Source organism: Phascolarctos cinereus, unplaced genomic scaffold, assembly GCF_003287225.1.
Source record: "Phascolarctos cinereus isolate Bilbo 61053 unplaced genomic scaffold, phaCin_HiC Scaffold_2;HRSCAF=192, whole genome shotgun sequence".
NCBI lineage: Eukaryota > Metazoa > Chordata > Mammalia > Diprotodontia > Phascolarctidae > Phascolarctos > Phascolarctos cinereus.
The window spans coordinates 66,439,677-66,459,973 of record NW_027555625.1 but is presented as its reverse complement, the minus strand read 5'-3'; the positions used below and the strand labels follow the sequence as shown (position 1 = coordinate 66,459,973).

The 20,297-nt window shown below is 39.0% G+C and overlaps 1 protein-coding gene across 1 annotated transcript in view; it reads right to left on the bottom strand.

The window, feature by feature from the left end:
* The window catches only part of CDH11 (cadherin 11), a 212,933-nt gene that overhangs the window by 51,458 nt on the left and 141,178 nt on the right, over positions 1-20,297 (bottom strand). Inside the window, exon 3 of the mRNA XM_020963167.2 lies at positions 694-1,094. Coding sequence (XP_020818826.1) covers positions 694-918 — 225 coding nt within the window. The 5' untranslated portion in view covers positions 919-1,094. The remainder of the gene's footprint in view (positions 1-693; positions 1,095-20,297) is intronic.

Sequence of the window (20,297 nt, the reverse complement as noted above, 5' to 3'; positions counted from 1 at the left end):
GTCTTTTCTTCTCTCCTCACCCCCTGCTCCCGTTCCCTAAATTTTCCATCTTTTCCTAAAAAAATGCTTCTTCTCTTCTGCTTGCAAACATTCCCCAAATCCATAAAAACAAAATAATACATAACCAAACAACCATTCCATTTGGCACTACCATCTCCTCAAGTTTTTCTATCAATTTTTTTACAGTCAGATTTCTAGGGTGAGGAGGTGGGAAGGAGTTTAAATGCCTTGAGTCCACTTTCTCATCTCCCTGTTCTCACTGCTCAATCACTTGCAGACTGGCTTCTGACTTCATCACACAAATGCAAATTATCACTAAGGTCACCAGTGACCTTGTAAATGAAAATTTCACTCATCTTTTTTCAGCCCTCACCCTCCTTGGTATCTGTGTAGTATCCAATGCTTTTGACTATCTTCTCATCCTGGAAGCTCTCTTCTCTGTGGGTTTTTGTGATACTTCTCTTTCTACAGAGTTTTGGAAATGTAGACATTTCACATAACTCAGATTTTAATCCTGATTCTACCCCTTACCATCTGTATGATATCAGATAAATCACTTAACCTATCTGGGTTTTGATGTCTCTTCTAGCTCTTATTCTCTGATACTATCATCCTATGACTCTAGCCAATGAAGTCTAAGGTTCACAGAACCACTGGGAATATTGAAATAAAAAAGTGAGTTCAATATCTTACCCTGCCAACTAATACAGGATCTGGTCCAGTGTACTCCTCAATTACAAAAAACTGATTCCAGACCCAGCCTCTTTTGGAACGTTGAAGAACCTGACCTTCCTTTCCTTTTTCATGGTGAGAGTGCAGAGGCCTTAAATGATTCAATTTCTCATTTGAGAATGCTTGGCTGTTAACCAGCATTCCCAGGCAGACCAGGATAGCATGTAAACAGTAGTTCGCCTTCATTTTTGGTTAAGTGAGAGGCACAGGAGTATCTGCAAATCCAGCCTTTGTACCCAGAGATCTGACAGTCTTCCACCTGGCAGGCTGCTCAGCACATTCAAATGGAACCGTCTCCAGACAGAATACCACCATTCAGGAAGAGCATCACCTTAATGCTGTGCACCTTCCCGATTTTGCCTCTGAAAGGAAAAGAAAAAAAGATGTCAATGACTTCACAGTCAAAGAAACTTCACACATTCATTAGCAAGTATGCTCAAAAACAGGGCAGTGGGGAGGGATGGAAGAAGTATGTTAAAAGAGTTGGTTCCTTAAGCCAATGGCAACAACCACATGGGTACAGTTCATTTTAAATGGGTCTGGTAACCTTTGTTATTGTTCAGTCATTTCAGCCATACCTGACTCTTCATGACGCCATTTGGGATTTTCTCAGCAAAGATACTGGAGCGGTTTGCCATTTCCTTCTTCACTTACTTTACAGACAAAGAAACTGAGAGAAACAGAGTTGAGTGACTTGCCCAGCTAGTAAGTGTCTGAGGCTGGGTTTAAGCTCAGGTCTTCCTGACTCCAGACCCAGTACTCTATTCACTGTGCCACCTAGCTGCCCCGAGCTTACTCAGGGAAGACTGGACTCTTAGATTTTGGCCACTAGTGTCATCCAAGCATGTTGATGGGCCTAAAGATGAACATTAGCTGAGGTAGTGAAGAGAACACTAGACTGGCAATCAAGAAGACCTGCCTTTATCAGTTAATAAGCATTTTTTTTTCTTAAAGCCAAGTATTACGCTAAGGGCTGGGGTAGCAAAGAAAGGCAAAAAATAGTCCCTGCCCTCATGAAGCTCACATTCTAATGGAGAAGCAAACATGAAAATAACCAGATCCATAAAATATATATACAAAACAGATGCAAAGTCAGAAGGAAGGCATGAGCTACTGGAGGGGACTGGGACAGGTCTCTTACAGAAGGTGGAATTTAGAGGGAGTCTCAAAGGAAGTCAGGGGAGCCAAAAGGCAGCAGTGAGAAGACAAATCTCATCTCAAACACTTGCTATAGCTCTGTGTGCCTGGATAAATCACACAGCTTCCTAAGTCTCAAACTCCTCCTCCATAAAAGGAAGATAACAACAGCACCTGCCTCTCAGAATTGTGGCAAGGATCAAGTAACATAGCGTATGTAAAGCTCCATGCAAACTTTAGAGAGTTGTGTAAATGTGAGCTATTTTAATGTTATTGGGAGACAGGTTACATAACTTGTCCAGGGTTAACAGCCGATAACTGTCAGAAGAAAGATTTGAACTGAGGTCTTCCTGACTGTGAAGCCAGATCTCCATCCCCTCTGGCACCCTGCCTCAGTGCTCCAGGTGACTTGGGAAGACTAAATGTTGCAGACTAGGTCTTTATGATCGCATTGGAAAAAAGAGTTTTATTACCACTAGGGTTTCTTAAACAAATGAGTAGATTAAGTTAAAACATACAAACAAAACAAAAACAAAACAACAACAAATGTGTACATAGAAAGCACTGCGCTTGGAGTCCATACACCTAAGTGGGAATCTTATCTATTTAGTAGTCATGATAATTTGTGTATATTTTGCTTAAACTGGAAACTTGAGAACTTGTTGGTACTCTGCTAATCATAATTATTCCTGGGGATTTGACTGGCCTAAAGGAGAAAGCACTGTATGTGGATTCAAAGTATCTAGGTTCAAATATTGACTGTCTTAATAAACCTGTGACCTTGAGCAAGACCCTCTCTGGATCTTGGTTTCCCAAATAGAATGAACTAATCCTTAAGTGTATTTCTAGTGCTATGACTCTCCTATTCAAAAGTACTTCTTAAGTGGCAGCTAGGTGGCACAGTGGGTAGAGCACCGGGCCTGGATTCAGGAGGACCTGAGTTCAAATCCAGCATCAGACACGTAATACTTACTAGCAGTGCGACCCTGGACAAGTCATTTATCCCTATTGCCTAACCGAATAAAAATAAAATGAAATAAAATATTTATCAAAAGTACTTTTTAAATAGCAAGATAGTTTTAAAATGTGAGGGATTATTATTAACTTGGACTAGGACCACTATGCTCAAACTACATAAGGATCTATGGATTAAACACACACACACACACACACACACACACAACACACACACACACACATACACACACGCGCACGCGCGCATGCATGTGTGCAAAAAACCAAACCAAAACAAAACAACAAAAACAAACAAACAAAAACTATTGCACAGGCTTGCTTCTTTGCTACTTTTACTGTCAGGATCAGAAGGAATGTTAGCGGTCATCTATTCAATTCCTTCTTGAATAGTCATGCCCCTTCCAACACCCCACATAAGTAGTCATAAATTCTTGTTTTGAATAGCTCCAGTAATACAGAACTCATCTACAAACAACGTAACTGATATCATTTTAATTTTATCTGAAAGTTCCTCCTTATATTGACTCAAAATATACCTTCCTGTTACTTCTACACATCATTCCAAGTTTTATCCTATACAGCTCAGGAAAACAAACCTAGTCTTTCTTCTACCTGATTGTCTTTCAAACACATAAAGACAGCTCTCTTGGCCCTTCTAAGTCTCCACTTAAGGCTAAACACACTTTGATTCTTCTGTTGCCCTTAGCATGACAGAGTTTCTAGTGCCCCTCACCATCCTCTTCTTTGCCTCTTAGAATGCTCTCCAGCGTGCAAATGTTCTTTCTAAAATGTGATGCCAGAACTAGATGTAAACCTCCAGCAGGGCTCTCACCAGGGTTGTTGAATTTTCTTTCTTTCTTTCTTCCTTTCTTTTCTGATCCCCTTTGTTGGTAATGACCTTCCTTGCACTAATTTCACAGAGGGCTTTTTTCACTTTTCTGATAATGACAATGATAATATTTAATTTATTTCCCACCTGGCTACCTTCCTGGAATTCTCTATCACATCACAGGAATCCCTTCATCCTGCAAAATCACTTTAATCCTGGAACTCACGTTTTGGCAATACCCTGTGCACCTATGCCCATATCTTCCCTCTAATTGGAGGGCAGAGACCTCTCCTCCTAGAAACTCCAATTAAGGAGGGTCGAATTATTTTGGGTAGGACCCACATCTCTTGCTCTTGGTATTTCGGGGTCCCAGCATCCCTAAACTTCTAGACCTCAACAAAATGAGTCTTCCAGGGTCATAATTACTAAGTGTCTAAGGCTCGATTTGAATTCAAGTCTTCCATACTCCAGCAGAGCTCTATGTACTGTCTACTTATTTGCCTTTATAATTATTACCAGTATCTCTCTCTCTCACTAGATGTAGAGACAGAGATATATATGTATATATGCATATGCATAGTATATGTAAATACACACAGAATACAATATGGTCGCAAATACATATTTGTATATATATATATGTATATATACACATATATATGTATATATGTACACATACATATATATGTATATATACACATATATATGTATATATGTACACATACATATACATATGAATTTCCTTTCTTTCTTTTTAATGGTATTTGTTGGATTAGATGGTTCTGTACAAATCTAAGATTCTATGATTCTTTATTATAGGCAGCTAGGTGGCGTGGTGCATAGAGTGCTGGGTCTCGGGGCAGGAAAACTCATCTTCCTGAGTTCAAATTTGGCCTCAGATACTAGCATTAGGACTCTAGGCAAGTCACTTAGCCTTGTTTGCCTCAGGCTCCTCATCTGTAAAAATGAGCTGGGAAGGAAATGAGAAATCACTCCAATATCTTTGTCACAAAAACCCCAAACGGAATCACGAAGATTCGCACAGAATTGAAATTACTGAACTACAACATGATTCTTAAGGCTCATTACTATAGATCTCGCCACCAAGTGATAACACATTTATGCTATAGAATAAAAATAACATCACGAGGTATGATTTTCAGAGTACATATGGTCTTTTGAATTATCAAACTAACCATTTAGTACTTTACGGTTACAAAACACTTTATCTACCTTGCATCATTTGATAACAAGGCAACTCGATGGTGAAGTGAAGAGAGTACCAGACCTGGAATCTAAAAAAACCTTTGTTCAAATCTACCCTAGACACTCACTACCCCTGGGAACTTAAGCTAGAGTCAGGGGTGGGAAACCTTCAGCCACGAGGCCACATCTGGCCCTCTAGGTCCTCAAGTGTGGCCCTTTGACTGAGTCCAAACTTCACAAATCTCTTTCCACCTCAGTTTCCTCATCTCTAAAATGGGGAAGATAATGGTAACTCCCTCCAAGGGATATTGTGAGGGTCAAATTAGATAATATTTGTAAAGCACGTTGTAATCCTAAAAATACTAATACAATGACAATGATGATGATGATAACCCTGTGAGCTTTAAAGAATAGGTATTATTTTCCTCATTTTATAGCTGAGGAAACTAAGTGTCTGGGAACTGTAGCTCAGGGTCAAACAACTAGTAAGTGGAATCTCTTAGACTCAAATGTTGTTATTCTGATACCCATCTGATTGTGCTTTTCACAGCACGATGCTAGCATTTATGATTACAGTTCAGATCAGGTCTAAAATTCAGTCTTGTATAAGTAAAACTGCATTTTACATAATGGCTAGTATTCTCAGCAGTCTGTAATTGTGGACATAATTAATGCTTCTTCGGAGACAATGTGAGAAATATTAATCTGGAGTGAGAGAAGTATTAATCTGGAGCAAGAGGAGGAAAAATAAAAGAGCTTAGCCAGAATGTCATAGACATGCCAGAAATCACATCATACAGGAAGCAAGTTCATCTAGCCAGTGAACCTATTCTTCTTTCCCAGGTATGATTCCAGGGTTGTTGAAACTCCTAAGATATCTCACCATAGTAAACAACGAGCAAATTTATACTGGTTTCCACAGCAGGATTGAGTTAAAGAACATTCCCCTAACACAGAATTTCTGAACTTCTGCATATGTTAAGATAGATGTGGGTCCTGAGGGATACATTCTGTGAAATGTGCCTCTAGAGCTTCGTGTAATGCATGGTGATTGATGGAAGGAATGGGATGGAGTTTGCAGGAATATTGCATAAAAATTAATGGAAGACTGAACTCCAAATGAGACCTCAAGTATAGTTAGAATTAGGGGTAAATAGCGATACTCTAATTTGTTTTAATGGCGATCCCCAAGATAGCTCCTTAACAATCCTTCCATTAAAGCTATTCTAACAAGATACTGCTTTTGGGTCCAACTAAGAAACCTAAGTAGCATTACATACATGGACTTCATTTTGTGATGAAGGGAAATATTGTCAGAAAAGAAAAAGGAAGTTCTCTTCAAAGTCACCAAAGTAATAATAGACAGGAAGGCACATTTACAAAAGGAAGAGCTCTAAAGGCCTGTTGAGCTCATCTCAGTTGATAAGAAGATAACCACTTTTAACCTGTGGCTCCTCTAGCAAAAAAAAAAAAATTGTCTCCTGCATGCTAGGTTTTGTCTCTGTTAAAGAAAATGGCACGTAAGGCTGTTTGAGTATATTAGGGCTGCTGTTGGGAATTTTCATGAGGCATGGAAGAGAAGGAGCAGAAGCAGTTTAGAAAATTTCTAAATGGATTTAAGGTTTGTCTTGCATTCCTCCCCCTCCCCCAGCCCCTACTCACAGAGTCTCAGCTATCAAAAGAGCACACTCTTTCCTTTTATTTCTAGGAAGCTCATTTCAAATCAAAGCTATGCTACCATCACATTCAGAATAACGCCCCCCAAATCTACATCATAACTCAAAATTCTAGTCTACATCTGTGAAGTCACCTCAAAGCTTTGCTCCTTAACTGTGACATCCCCCTACAACAAACACAGCTTTGTAACCAATAGTATTCTATTATGCAAATTAATTCAAGCATATTATATTCCGTGTGTGTGTCTCATCATTCAACACTGAGCTGGTCTCTGTCTTCAAATCAAATCCACAGAATTAGCTTCATCTACGAAAACAATGCCGAAAAGGAGAAGGAAATCTGATATGACAAATTGAATAATATGCCCCTTCTCTGTTTTAGGGACTAGACAGAGTAGATACCTTTAAGCACAGACATCTCCTTGCTCGCTGAATATGCAAATGATGTTTTGAAGAGGGTCATTTCATAGGCTGTGGTTCTCTGACTGCCACCGAGTTCAAATGCCCAGCATCTGTTATGGAGGCTGCAGGATTTCATGAGCGGGCCAAATTAAGTGACTGGAAATGTGAGACCCCCCATTCTACAAGGGTGCTGCGAAAGCTGAAGACGAACCTGACTTAACCAGGATCTCTTTGCTACTGTTGATGGACCTGCCCAGAGTTAGTGGGAGCTGCAAAGCATTTTCTGAATCAGAACTAACCCAAATGACAAGGATTAAAGAGAGCTCCCCTCAAGTAGTAAGACATAAGCCCCCATCTAGGCCATGATGGCTACGTATTGTAAGATTTGGGGTCTGTGCTATGAAAATACATGAGCAAGCCAGTGTGCTTCAGTGGAGAAACACTCGATTTAGGGTCAGAGGACAGGATTAAAATCCCAGTGTTGACATTTATTACCTCTTTTTGTTGTTGTTGTTCGGTTGTTTTTCAGTGCTGTTCAACTCTTTATGACCCCATTTGGGGTTTTCTTGATTAAGATAACAGAGTGGTTTGCCATTTCATTCTGCAGCTCATTTTACAGATGAGGAAACAGAGGCAAACAGAGTTAAGTGACTTGCCCAGGGTCACACAGCTAGTAAGAATCTGAGGCCATATTTAAATTTGGGAAGATGAATCTTCCTGTTTCCAGGTCTGGCACACTATCCACTGACCCACCCTGCTCAAACCTCTTTGAGCTTTAGTTTTTTCATTCATCATTTCATCCATTTCATTTTATTCCCCTTTTGCTGTGTTTCTGACTCTCTGGACATTGCTTACTACCATGACTCTGCTGTCTTGTTACCCAGGAAATTCCATTGGTGGTTAGGGCCTTCTCACTCTGGAATCTCTCTCCACCATACCAATTCACTTCTTCCATTGGTGAGTTCTTTCCTTGATATCCATGATGAAGATGTGCCAGACCATCCATACTTCATTCACTTAGTGGATATATTTTTGACTTTCCAGATTTCACTGCCAAGCACTCCTGTGGGTGTCTTCAATACATTTTTCAGTTACCTTTTATAATTTTGTCTTCTCTCGTTAGAATGTCAGCTCCTTGAGGGTAAGGATTATTTTTGTTTTAGCTTGTATTTGCTTTTCCAGGTCTTATCATAGTACCTAACACACAGTAAACACTTAAATACATGTTGCCTAGCATCCCTTCCTCACCTTTAAAGTATATGAAGTCCATTCCACATCTCCATTCTGCAGGAGGATGAGTTCTCAGCTTTGTGTAATTGAAGAGGATTCTTTGAGGGGCAAAATGCCACATGTTTCACTCAGCTATACTATCTCTTGAAGAGCAAGCACACTTCTTAAATGCCTTCCAGTGATGGGCAACTCACTACTTACTAGGAAGGCAACCTGTTTCTTTATTAGCCATTTCTAATTGTAAACCCACGACTACCAATACTTATATTGAGCAGAGATATGTCTACCTATAGCTGTCCAGACACCACTCTTAGTTTTGTCCTTTGCAGCCAAGTAGAAATAGTTAGGTCCCATTTAGAGAAGCTACACGGTTCAGTGGATAGAATATTGGGCCTGGAGTCAAGAAGACTTAAGTTCAATTCCAGCCTCAGACACTTACTATATGTGACCCTGAGCAAGTAACTTAACGATGTTTGCCTCGGTTTCCTCATCTGCAAAATGAGTTGGGGAAGGAAATGACAACTCACTCTAGTATCTTTGCCAAGAAAACCCCAAATCAGGTCACAAAGAGTCAGGCACAATTGAAATGAAACAACAATAGCAGCTATTCTCCAAGGAAAACGTGGGTAGTTTCTTTAACTGATCCTCATATGGTACAATCTCTAGTCCTATCACGATCTTGATATGTCCCTTTGGACATCTATCAGCTTATTAACATCTCACCTAAAATGCAGTGCCCGGAAAGTAAAATGTAGCGCTCCTAATCTTTCCCACCTACTTAGCTATGGGCATATTCTTCTAGCCTTTCTTCCTCCAAAAGAAGTCTGGGCCATGTTAGCATCGAGGTTGAAACTATCCTTTTGAACTCATCATGTGTTCTGAGTCTTCAAACTTGCTCTTATCTGCCTATTCTTATTTCCCTCTCTCTTAACACCATGTTAATGGGGAGGAGCTAATAGAAACAAAAATAATCAACACATATTATCATACCACTTTTATGATGATGGAAACTTAGGACCACAGAGATTATCGTCCGCATTCACATAGCTACCTGAGTGCTGGATGGGACTAAGGGTTTTTTAGCTCCAAATTCAGAGTTCTTCCCATGAGGGCTCATGGAATGAGCAAATTTCATCATTTCTTAAAACATTAGTACTACTAGTTCTAGTAACTTCTAAGGCCTTAGGCTCATGAAGCCTCATGTTGTCTAAAACAGAGTTATAGCAAACAGAGTGGAAACACTGGAACAGAGGAAATGCGGCAATTGAGTGTCATTTATCCGAGGAGGAACTTATTATCTATGCCCAATTCAAGCCACTTGATTTTCTTTTTCTCACTGTAATATTTTAAAATGTTAATCATTAAGATGAATAAATACATTGCCAATGCAGGAAATAACACTGTCAGCAGTATCAGCGTTGACTATGAATAACAGCTACATATGTATGTGTGAGGATAGAGGGAAGGGAGATATAAGGAGAGAGAAGGAGAAAGGGAGGAAAGAAAATTAATGAACAATGGGAGGGATGAAAAAGGAGGGAAGAAATGAGAGGGATAGAGAAGAATTGAGAGATGAGGAAAATAGGGAGAAAAGGGGAGGGAATGAGAGAGGGAAGGAGGGAGGAAAGAAAAGGAGGGGGAAGAAGACAAAGAGATTATTTTTTCTTTGAAGATCTTTTTTCCCCCTCTGAACTAAAGTCCAAAGAAGAAGGATTAGGGCAAAATGTCAGTAATAAACAGATGTTTTACATAATGTAATATTATTTATGACATCAAAGGCCCTGCACTCGCTTACAAATGCCTTAGAACAGTAAATAGTGTGCACATCTAATAACTGAAACTTTTCTGTTCTTGTGAAGGGTAAAGAGCTATTATCAATCATTCAGGTTCATATGTTCCTATGTTATATTGTAGAATATTCTGCATGTACAGAGGGGAGGAAAGGAAGAAAGAAAAGGAGGGTAAAATATTTCACAATGAACACTCAGATCATTATATTTTGTAAGAAAAATAAATCCTATTTTTAGCCAAAACACATCAAGCATAACATTTGGGTACTTGGCTTCCAATTCTATAAGATTTAAATCAAATATGATATTGCTAATCCCAAAAATAATCATCAGCCAACATACATACATAGGTATGTATTTGATGGGTATGTTCTTATACTGGCTGATGACAGAGATACAAAAATTAATAACCTACCATTACTGCCCTAATGGAGTTTACAGCTTAGTAGGAAGGGATAAGACACATTTTGAAAGTTGTCAGATAGCAATGCCAAGTAGGATATGAATAAGCAATGATGATATTCCCAGAAAGGTGGAATAAATTGCTATGGGGGGTCATGATGAAAAAATTAAATCAAATCTAACACCATCATTACAAAAAATAAAACAAAGCAAACCCCACAAATATCCCCAAACTTCATTTTTAAATATATTTCTTTTTTCTTCAAACACATCCTACAATACTCTTTATACCCATTTAAAAGTTTCTGAAAATTATTCTCTTTTGATCCTAGTTTATTTTTAATAGCATTTTTCCCAATTACATGTCAAGACAAGTTTTTAGCATTAATTTTTAAAAGATTTTGAGTTCCAAATTTTTCTCCCTTCCTCTCTCCCTTCTCGTCTTTCTAAAATGGAAGGCAATTTGATATAGGTTATACATGTCCTATCATGTAAAACATATTTACATATTAGTCATAGTTGTGAAAGAAGAAACAGCTCAAAAGGGAAAAAAAAACATGTAAAAGACTAAAGTAAGAGAAAAAAGTATGCTTTGATCTGCATTCAGAGTCCATCTGTTCTTTATCTGGATATGGATGGCATTTTCCTTCATGAGTCCTTTGTACTTGTCTTGGATTACTGAATTCCTCAGAAGAGCTGAGGCATTCAGAGTTGATCATCCCACAATGTTGCTGATACTGTGTATAATATTTTCGTGGTTCTGCTCATTTCACTTTGTATCAGTTTGTACAAGTCTTTCCAGATTTTTCTGAAATCTTCCTCTTCATCATTTCTTATTGCACAATAATATTCCATTACATTAACATACCACAGCTTGTTCTGCCATTCCCTAATTAATGGGCATCTCCTCAATTTCCAATATTTTGCCACCACAAAAAGGGCTGCTATAAATATTTTTGCCTATTTAAAAGTAATTTTCTGTTTTTTGTTTTTGTTTTTTATCTCTGTGGGATACAGACTAGCAGTGGCGTTGTTTGATCAAAAGGTATGCCCTTCAAGCCTCGTTTCAAATTGTTCTCCAGAATGTTTGGATCAGCTCACAACTCCACAAACAGTGCATTCGTGTCCCATTTTCCACAAATCCTCTCCAATATTTATCATTTTCCTTTTTTGTCATGTTAGCCAATCTGATAGGTGTGAGGTGGTACTTCAGAGTTGCTTTAATTTGCATTTCTCTAATCAAAAGTGATTAATAGCACTTTTTCATATGCCTATATATATAAGCTTTGATTTCTTCATCTGAAAACTTCCAGTTCATATCTTTGTTTTCTTTTTCATTCTTTTGAATTTGTTTGATTGATTCTTGACGTCTCATAGTCATGAACTTCCACTTGCCCAAATCTAATTTTTAAGGAATTGTTTTACCCAATTAGTTTTTGTACTGTCTTTTCCATTTGACTCATTGTCAAACTCTTTAAGGAGTTGTTTTCTTCAGTGGATTTTCATGTCTCCTTTTCCATTTGGTTAATTCTACTTTTTCAGCAGTTGTTTTCTTTTGCTAAGCTGTTGATTCTTTTTTCATAAATCTCTTGTATCACTCTCATTTCTTTTCCCAATTTTTCTTCTATCTCTCTTATATGATGTTGAGCTCTTCCATAAGATGTTTCTGGGCTTGAGACCACTTCCCGTTCTCCTTTGGGATTTTGCCCAAAGGTCTTTGTACATTCTTGTCTTCTTCTAAGTTTGTGTCTTGATCTTCCCTGTCACCATAATAACTTTCTACAGTCATATTCTTTTTTTCTTGTTTATTTCTTTTTGTTCATCTTTTGTTTTTTTTGCCTTTTTTCTTTCTTTTGAGTTTAAGCTCTGCTCCCAGGGTGGAAGGGGCACTGTCTCAGGCTTCTTGTGCCAGGGGCTATAGGCCCTGGCTATTTATTTGGTGCTGCACTGATATTACCCAGAGCCATGGGGCACCCTTGTGCCTAGAGCTGCGCTGAGAGGGTAGAGTGGGAGTGGCTGACACTGCTGGAGGCCACGGGAGTCTGGCAGCTTACCTGGTGCTGAGCCAGGGTCCTACTGCTGGTGTCTGGTGTGTGCTGAAGCCGATACAGTGTTTCTACATTTCCCAGGGGCTACACTGAAGCACATGGTAGTCTGGCAACTGTAGGGTGTCTGTTTGCCCATGGCTCTGCTTAAGCACATGGCTGTTCTTGGAGTTGGAGTCGGGTCATTCCCATGTCTATGCTGAGGCACATGAGGGTTCCTAGTGTTGGAGTTTGCCTGCTCTCCCTTACTGGGGCTCAGGATCTCCCACTGGTTTGCTGAGGTGGGTCCTGCTGCTGGCTTGCTGAGACACTTCCTGTCCTGGACTGTGACTGTGTTCCTCTTTTACCTGAGTGAGACAGACTTTTTTTTTTTTGGCCTAGCTTCCAAGTTTCTTGGGCTAAAATATTGTTTCAGCCCCCTTTTTGCTGGTTTTTGCTGTTCTATGATTGTTTTGGGGCTCTATTTTATGATTGCTTGGAAACAATAAGGGAAAGTTATAGCATTTTACGGATTACTCTTCCATCTTAGCTCCTGGCACCCAGTTTACTTATTGTAAAGAATTTGAGAATTAGAAGACACCTTAAAATGGAAAGTTCAGAGATAGAAGGAACCTGAGAAATTTTAATAAACGTAGACTATAGGGCTTTAGAGCTACTTAAAGACCTTACAATGTAGAAGATTAGTGCTTGAACAAACCTGTGAGCAAAAAATATCAGACAATCGGTCTGAGATCATCTCCAATTTCTCCTGCATGTGTCTTGTTTGCACATAGTTTTTGCATGTGGTCTCCACTCTTAGACTAAAGGATCCTTGAGAGAAGGGACTGTTTTTTTTTCTTTATATCTGCAGTGCTCAGACCAGTGCCTGGAATACAGTAAGTGCTTAATAAATGGTTCTTGACTTGACCTTCAAGAACCACAAATATCAAGAGATATAATTGACCCCAATGATCATCCTACTTAATCCCAATATTTTAAATCTGAAGAAAATAAGGACCAAAATGGAGAGACTTAAAGAATGAATCTGTGGCTGAGTCTAAAAAGAAATCAGGTCTTCTGAATGCAAGTCGAGGGCACTGGCCACTAGTCTACACTTTCCATTGAAATGACCACCTCCAATAACTAAAGGAGCAAAGGCAAGAAAAAGTACACGATGACCCAGAAGAGAGCTTAAGAGATTGACTGTTAAGTGTCTGAGAAAGGAAGCAATTTGGATACCTTTCCATTCGAGCTGACATCCTGCAGAGAACCACTTTCGATAAATTGCCTCTTTTTTAAGTATAAACAGTCATAGGACAGATCACCAGGAGGTGGTCTTAAGAAAACAACAAGGGAGCTAATGGAGTCTGCTGCCATAATTGCTAAGATAAGGGAAGAGTCCGTTTCAAATAATAATTGCCTAGAGTATTTAGAATTCTGAGCAGAAAGGAAACATTTTCCCAACTCCAACCTGTGACCCCAATCCACTTTGGTTCAAACATATCTTTCCAGTTTAATCAGTGTGAGTTGATGATACACTGAACTGAGCTAAAGAACAATGGAAATCAAGCTGCTTCCAATTACCGCGAGCTTAATATGACCAGATTGTTCCAAGTATTCCCATGGTCCATGCTCTGATCAAAATCTGCAGCCTGAAAATTGTTTATGTTACTTCTTATCGTACCCTGAATTTACATACACCATGCCTCATTCTTAAACCAAGCTCTCTGTAGCTTGGGATGGACACAGAAATATGGTGCTGGGGCTTTGCGGGCCTGATAGTCTAATATCCTATTGCTACCTTGCTGTGTGACCTTGGACAATTTGCTTTCTTTCTCTGAACTTTGTTGTCCTTAGTTGTGAAGCAAAGTGATTGAACTAGATGATTTCTAAGAGTCTGTGAATGCAAATGTTCAATAAGAAGCCCTGGGTTGGATTCCTAGCTCTGCTAAGTATCTGTACCATCTGTAAAAAGCTCCTTAGCCTATTTCCTCATTTTCCTGGTGGTTAGACTTGATCATATTCAAAGTCCTCTTTTTATTATTTATCCAATATGTTGCCAAGTGTTATTGATTTTACCTTTACAATATCTTTCTTATGTATCCCCTCTTCCCTTCTGACACTGCCACCACACTGGTGCAGGTCCTTATCACCCCCTTCCTGGACTGCTGCAATCACTGCTGCTTAACACCCTATTTCCAGTGTCTCACCAGCACAGTCCTTCCTCTGTTCATCAACCAAAGTGATCTTCCTAAAGCACAGATCTGACAGTGTCACACACCCGACATGGTTTTCTTTGCCTTCTCCATTGCCTCCCATACACTCAATAAACTTTAGTGGCTTTTACATCCAAGATCAAATTTAGAATGCTCTGGCTTTTAGATCAAATCATAACCTGGCATCTTTCTGTATTTCCAGTTTTATTAAATCTTGCTTCTCTCCTAATACGCCATGATGCAATGAAACTGATTTCCTTTCTATTCTTACATAAGACACTCCAGTCTCCCAACTCTGGTCATTTGGTGTTGGCTGTCCTCCATGCCTCGAATACTCTTCCTCCTTGCCTTTCCCTTTGGGCTCCCTACTACCTCCACAATTATATATATACATACATACATACATACACATATACATACATATATATATGCTCAATATCTGTCTACTTTGCTAGCTAGCTATATGAATCACTATACCTTTCTCTCTCTCTCTCTCCCTCTCTCTCTCACTCTCTCTCTCTCTCTCACTCTCATTTTCTATTTGGCATCAAAACCCCTCATAACTTGATTGCTTTGTCCAGTCTTCTTACATTTTACTATCCCAAACATACTCTTTAATCCAGTTATATTGGCTTCCACACTCTTCCTCAAACAAGATACTCCATCTCTAGGCTCTGGGCATTTTCCCTGGCTCTACCCCAGAGAGGGAATATGTTCATTTCTTATCTCTGCCTCCTACTTTCCCTAGTTTTCTTCAAGTCACATATATATATATATACACACACACACACACACACACACACACACACACACACACACACACATGTGTATATACATACATGCATATATGCACACGTGTATGTATATATACATATATACATGTCTATATACATGTGTGAGTGTGTATATAACTGCTTTCATGTTGTCTCCCCAAGAAGACTGTGAGCTCCTCAAGGGCAGAGGAGGAACCTTTTGCCTTTCTCTGTATTCCCAGAGCTTAACACATTGCCTAGTACATAGTAGGCACTTAATAAATGGCTGCTGACTGACTAAATCCTGTGATCTCTGCCTGTTGACATTTTCCCCCGTCCTTCAAATGTTTTCTCCACTAAAATTCTTTTATGTGGGTAAATAGCCAAAGCATAATTATTCACATTTTACAAATGAGGAAAATGAGGGTATTAGAAAGTAAGTGACTTTCCCGTCATCATACAACTAGTGATTCTCTCAACTAGGATTTAAACCTACACTGCTATTGACTTTTAGTCCAGGCCTCATTTCCTTCTAATGTACTGCCTTTCAGCCACATGAAAATGGTTTTTACAGCTTAAAACAAGCAGACACCTGAGTCCCGGAGAAAGAAAGTGTATTTTTGGAGATAGCAAGCACAGAGCTATGACTTGACCCCAGGGTTCCCAATTCCCTGCTCAGTTTTCTTTCTGCTGTATATAATAATCTCTAAAAGTTTCCTGAAGTAGACAAAAATATTCTTCACCTCTGAAAAATGTTCCCTGTGCATTGTTCCCCTGAAATGAAAACAGTCAAGAGTGTATTATAAGCCTTTCATTGCCTGCTGCTCTCCTGGAGGAGTTATATCTACACAAAGGATTCCTGGAAGAAGAGGTCCACACAGCAGGACAAACAAATAGGTCCAGATGCAGAGCCTGTGTGCTCAGTTTAGGAGGCTCTGGGTGTGCTGTCTTTATTCACTAAAAGCTACACTCTCAGACTGTGGGGAAGAGCTGATAATTCATCTGTGACAGAACTCAAGGCCTGGATCATATCCATTACTCTCCAGCACTTTCCAGGAAAAGCAGAATCACAGAATTTTGCATTGGAAAGGGCCTCAGGCGTCATCTAGTCTACCCCCCATACTTGAACAAGAATATACTTGAAAAATGGACATTGAGATCTTGTTTGAAAACCTGCAGCAAAGGGGCAACAACTACCTCGCAGTGAGCCCTTTCTACTTTAGGGATGATGGTAATTGGAAGCTTAGCTTTGATTTTCTTCAATATTTTTCACTTTTCAGTCTCCACCCATTATACCAATTTCTATTCTCCGGTGGCCCAGTAGAACAAGTGTGTTCCTTGTTCCGTAAAGCAGGCCTTTAAGTATTTGAAGAGAACTTTCATGTCCTTTCCACAACACCCTGATACAACACACATACACACACACACACACACACACACACACACACACACATTTTCTTCTCTGGACTCAAGCATCCTACATTTTTGAGTCAATTCTCTTATATCAGGAACTCAGGGCCTTCCACCATCCTTTTTTTGTCACCCTCTGGACACTCCAGTTAATCAGTTTATCACTCCAGTTTAACAGTGTCATCCCAGAGTGCATACAGTTCCCTGGATGTATCCTGATTAGTACAGAGCATAGCAAAACCATCACTCTGCCTGACCAATCCATAGGACTCTGGTCCCTATGACTCTCTTAATGAAGTCAAGATTGCACTAGCTTTCCTTGTTGCCACATCACATTACTGACTGATACTGAGCTCGGATCCATAAAAGCGCCCAAATCTTATAAAAAAACTTTTTGTTTTTAAAGTCAACAAGTTAAAGAAACAGAGCTGAACCTGTACTAAGTTCGATTTAGAAAAAGGAGCATATTTACATGCTTTTAGATACATACTTCTAAATAAAGCCCTCCTTCAATGGCATTCCATGTAGAAACGGGCCTGGGCTCTCAAAGAAGATGAAAATAAACTGTCAGGCCCTACCCAAAATGTAAAGAGCTGGAGTATGGGAGGGTAAGGGACTGAGCATATGTTACCCCAAAACCTAAACTACCTACCGAAGAAGAGACTTCAAGGTGGTTACCTTGTGATTAAAATAATCAGATTATGATTTGATGTAAGGGATTGAGGTGGGGTGGGGTGAGTGAGAGATTAGGTTCCTAAAAACTATAGCTGTCCAAAAGTGAAATAGATAACTTCTAGGGGCTATGGATCTTTCCTCACTTTTTGGCAAAGGCTGGAAAACCAATTTTTAATATGTTACATAGGAGGTAAGGGTTGGACTAGAGGGGCTTTGGGGACCCTTTGGAGTTTGTGATTGTGTGAATGTTAGGGAGATCACAGAGACTCATGAAAATTGTCTAGTATAATATGAAGGTGGAGGGACATCTGTCACCTTTAGTATAGGGAAAAAGTACTTAATCTGGGGTCTCTAAACTTGTTTTTAAAAATAATTCGAGGGGCAGCTAGGTGGCACAGTGAAGAGAGCACCGGCCCTGAAGTCAGGAGGACCTGAGTTCAAATCCGGCCTCAGACCAAACACTTGACACTTACTACCTGTGTGACCCTGGGCAACTCACTTAACTTCAATTGCCTGGAAAAAAAAAGAATTAAAAATAATTTGATAACTATAATAAGAATAGCTCACATTCATATAATACCTACTATGTGCCAAGTACTGTGCTAAATGATAAATGTGAACTCTCTGTAGAGTAAGAACAGCCTGTACTAAAGAGTTATGCTTTGAATAATTGCTAATTTGAATAATTGAATAATTGCTTTTAATAATGACTCCACAGATCACTTTGAAACATATAATATAATAACACGAATGACAACCCAGACTCAGTTTTAATATTACCTAGATTTAGGAGAAGATGTAGCCTATATTCAGCTCATTTAGCTGAAAATATTCAGAAATATCTAATTTGATCCTCACAATAAGCCCTGGGAGATAGGCACTATTATTATCTCCATTTTTACAGATAAGGAAACTGAGGTAATCAATGGCTAAGTGATTTATCTACAATTATACAGGTGGTATCTGAGGTCAAATTTGAACTCAGGTCTTCCTGATTCTAAACCCTATGCTTTCTCTACTCTTCCACCTAGCTGGTTTTAATTAATTAAAATTTTATGTCCATGCAATTGCTTTTCTTTTTAATGGCTATGCATTTCAGATGATGCAATTAAAAACAATATTCTCATGAGAAATCCATAAGCTCCAACAAATTGCCAAATAATTGTTAACTATTCAATGCTTATGACACACATACACAAAATGATTAAGAATTTTCAGTATGAGTACCTTTATTAACTGAATTATAGTTCTCTGGGCCTAGTGAAGTTGCTACCAATAACGCATTTTCAGCAATACAATTTTCAGTAGGATGTCAGGATACAGGGATGGATACTGAAGTACTGAGATAGTGGCGACAGGATAGCCATTATCTTTCATAAGAACCAGGGAAAATCCTGGCTACAAGAGCACCTGAGGAGAGGAATGCTTGATTGTGTCACCATTGGTAAAGAAATGAGTAAAGATGTCTGGCAATAGCGATATTGATTCAAAAGGGGTAGAATATAGGATTATTTTACAAGTAAGAAGTATGTGTATATAGAACATACTACTTGGTTCAGAGAGAGAATTTTAGGAGGCAGATGCTGCAGAGTGAGTGCTGAGGAGGATAGGGAAAGGCTTAGAAATCACGGGGCAGCTGCAGAGACTATGATGTTGGGTCAAGCACATCCTCCCTTATGCTATCACAGGGCATGCACGAGTACACTCAGGCATCTGGATCAGGCTGAGCTGTGTCTACTAATGCTATTGAGCCCAAACACAACGTGTGCAGCATTGGAAGAAAATGATGACAATGACTCAGTGTTGTTAGCAGAACCTGTCGATAATTGCTTATCTCAGTTGTGCCAGATGAGTTTGGTCACACTTCCTGTCCGTAGAGTGCAGGGCCAATGAGAATAGTAATATCAGTGTTAATGTCTGACTCCTTCACGCTAATAAAAATATCAAACAGAGTAAGAAGTGGCAGTATCTAGGGAATTGACAGTATACATACATATACACACATGCATGTCTGTGCATATATAATATACACATATGTGTGTATAAATATATATTTATATTTACTATATATGCAATTTATACACATATGTGTGTGTGACATTTAAATCAGCTTACATTTAAATGATAGTTTATGGAGCAAAGGGGGTAGATAGTATTATTTCCATTTTAGAAATGAAAAGCCACCACTAAGTTCGTTCCCTGTATTTTATTGTAACTTATTCTTGAAGCATTGGTTTAGAGCTTGACAGAGAGGAAATTTTATAGTGTTGGAACACAAAAAAACTTTGGAAGAATACCAGGGTTATACAAGAATGGAATCCGTTCCCTCATTGATAAGGGTCCCAAGTTTATGAATGGGCAGTTTTCACATGATGAAGCAGAACTCACACATAACACAAACATGTATACACACGTGCATACATATACACACATCACACAAATCACATATATACACCTATCAAATTAGCAGGTAATAAATGAGGAAATGATAACTGTTGGAAAGTCTTTGGGTAGATTACTCCATAAATGTGCTGTTTGTTGACATATGAATAGGTCCAATCATCCTGGAAAGCAATTTGGACTTATACCACCAAGAGTTCGTAGACCAAGGGAAAGGACCCATATGAACAAAAATATTTATAGCAGTAGTTTTTGTGGTAGCAACAAACTGGAAATAAAATGAGTGCCAATTAACTGGGGAATGGTTGAACAAATTGTAGTATATGAATGTAATGGAATACAACAGCACTGTAGGAAATGATAAATATGGCAAATTTTGAGAAATCTGAATTCTTATAAGAACTCATGTGGAGTAAAATGAGCAGAATCAGAATAATGTCC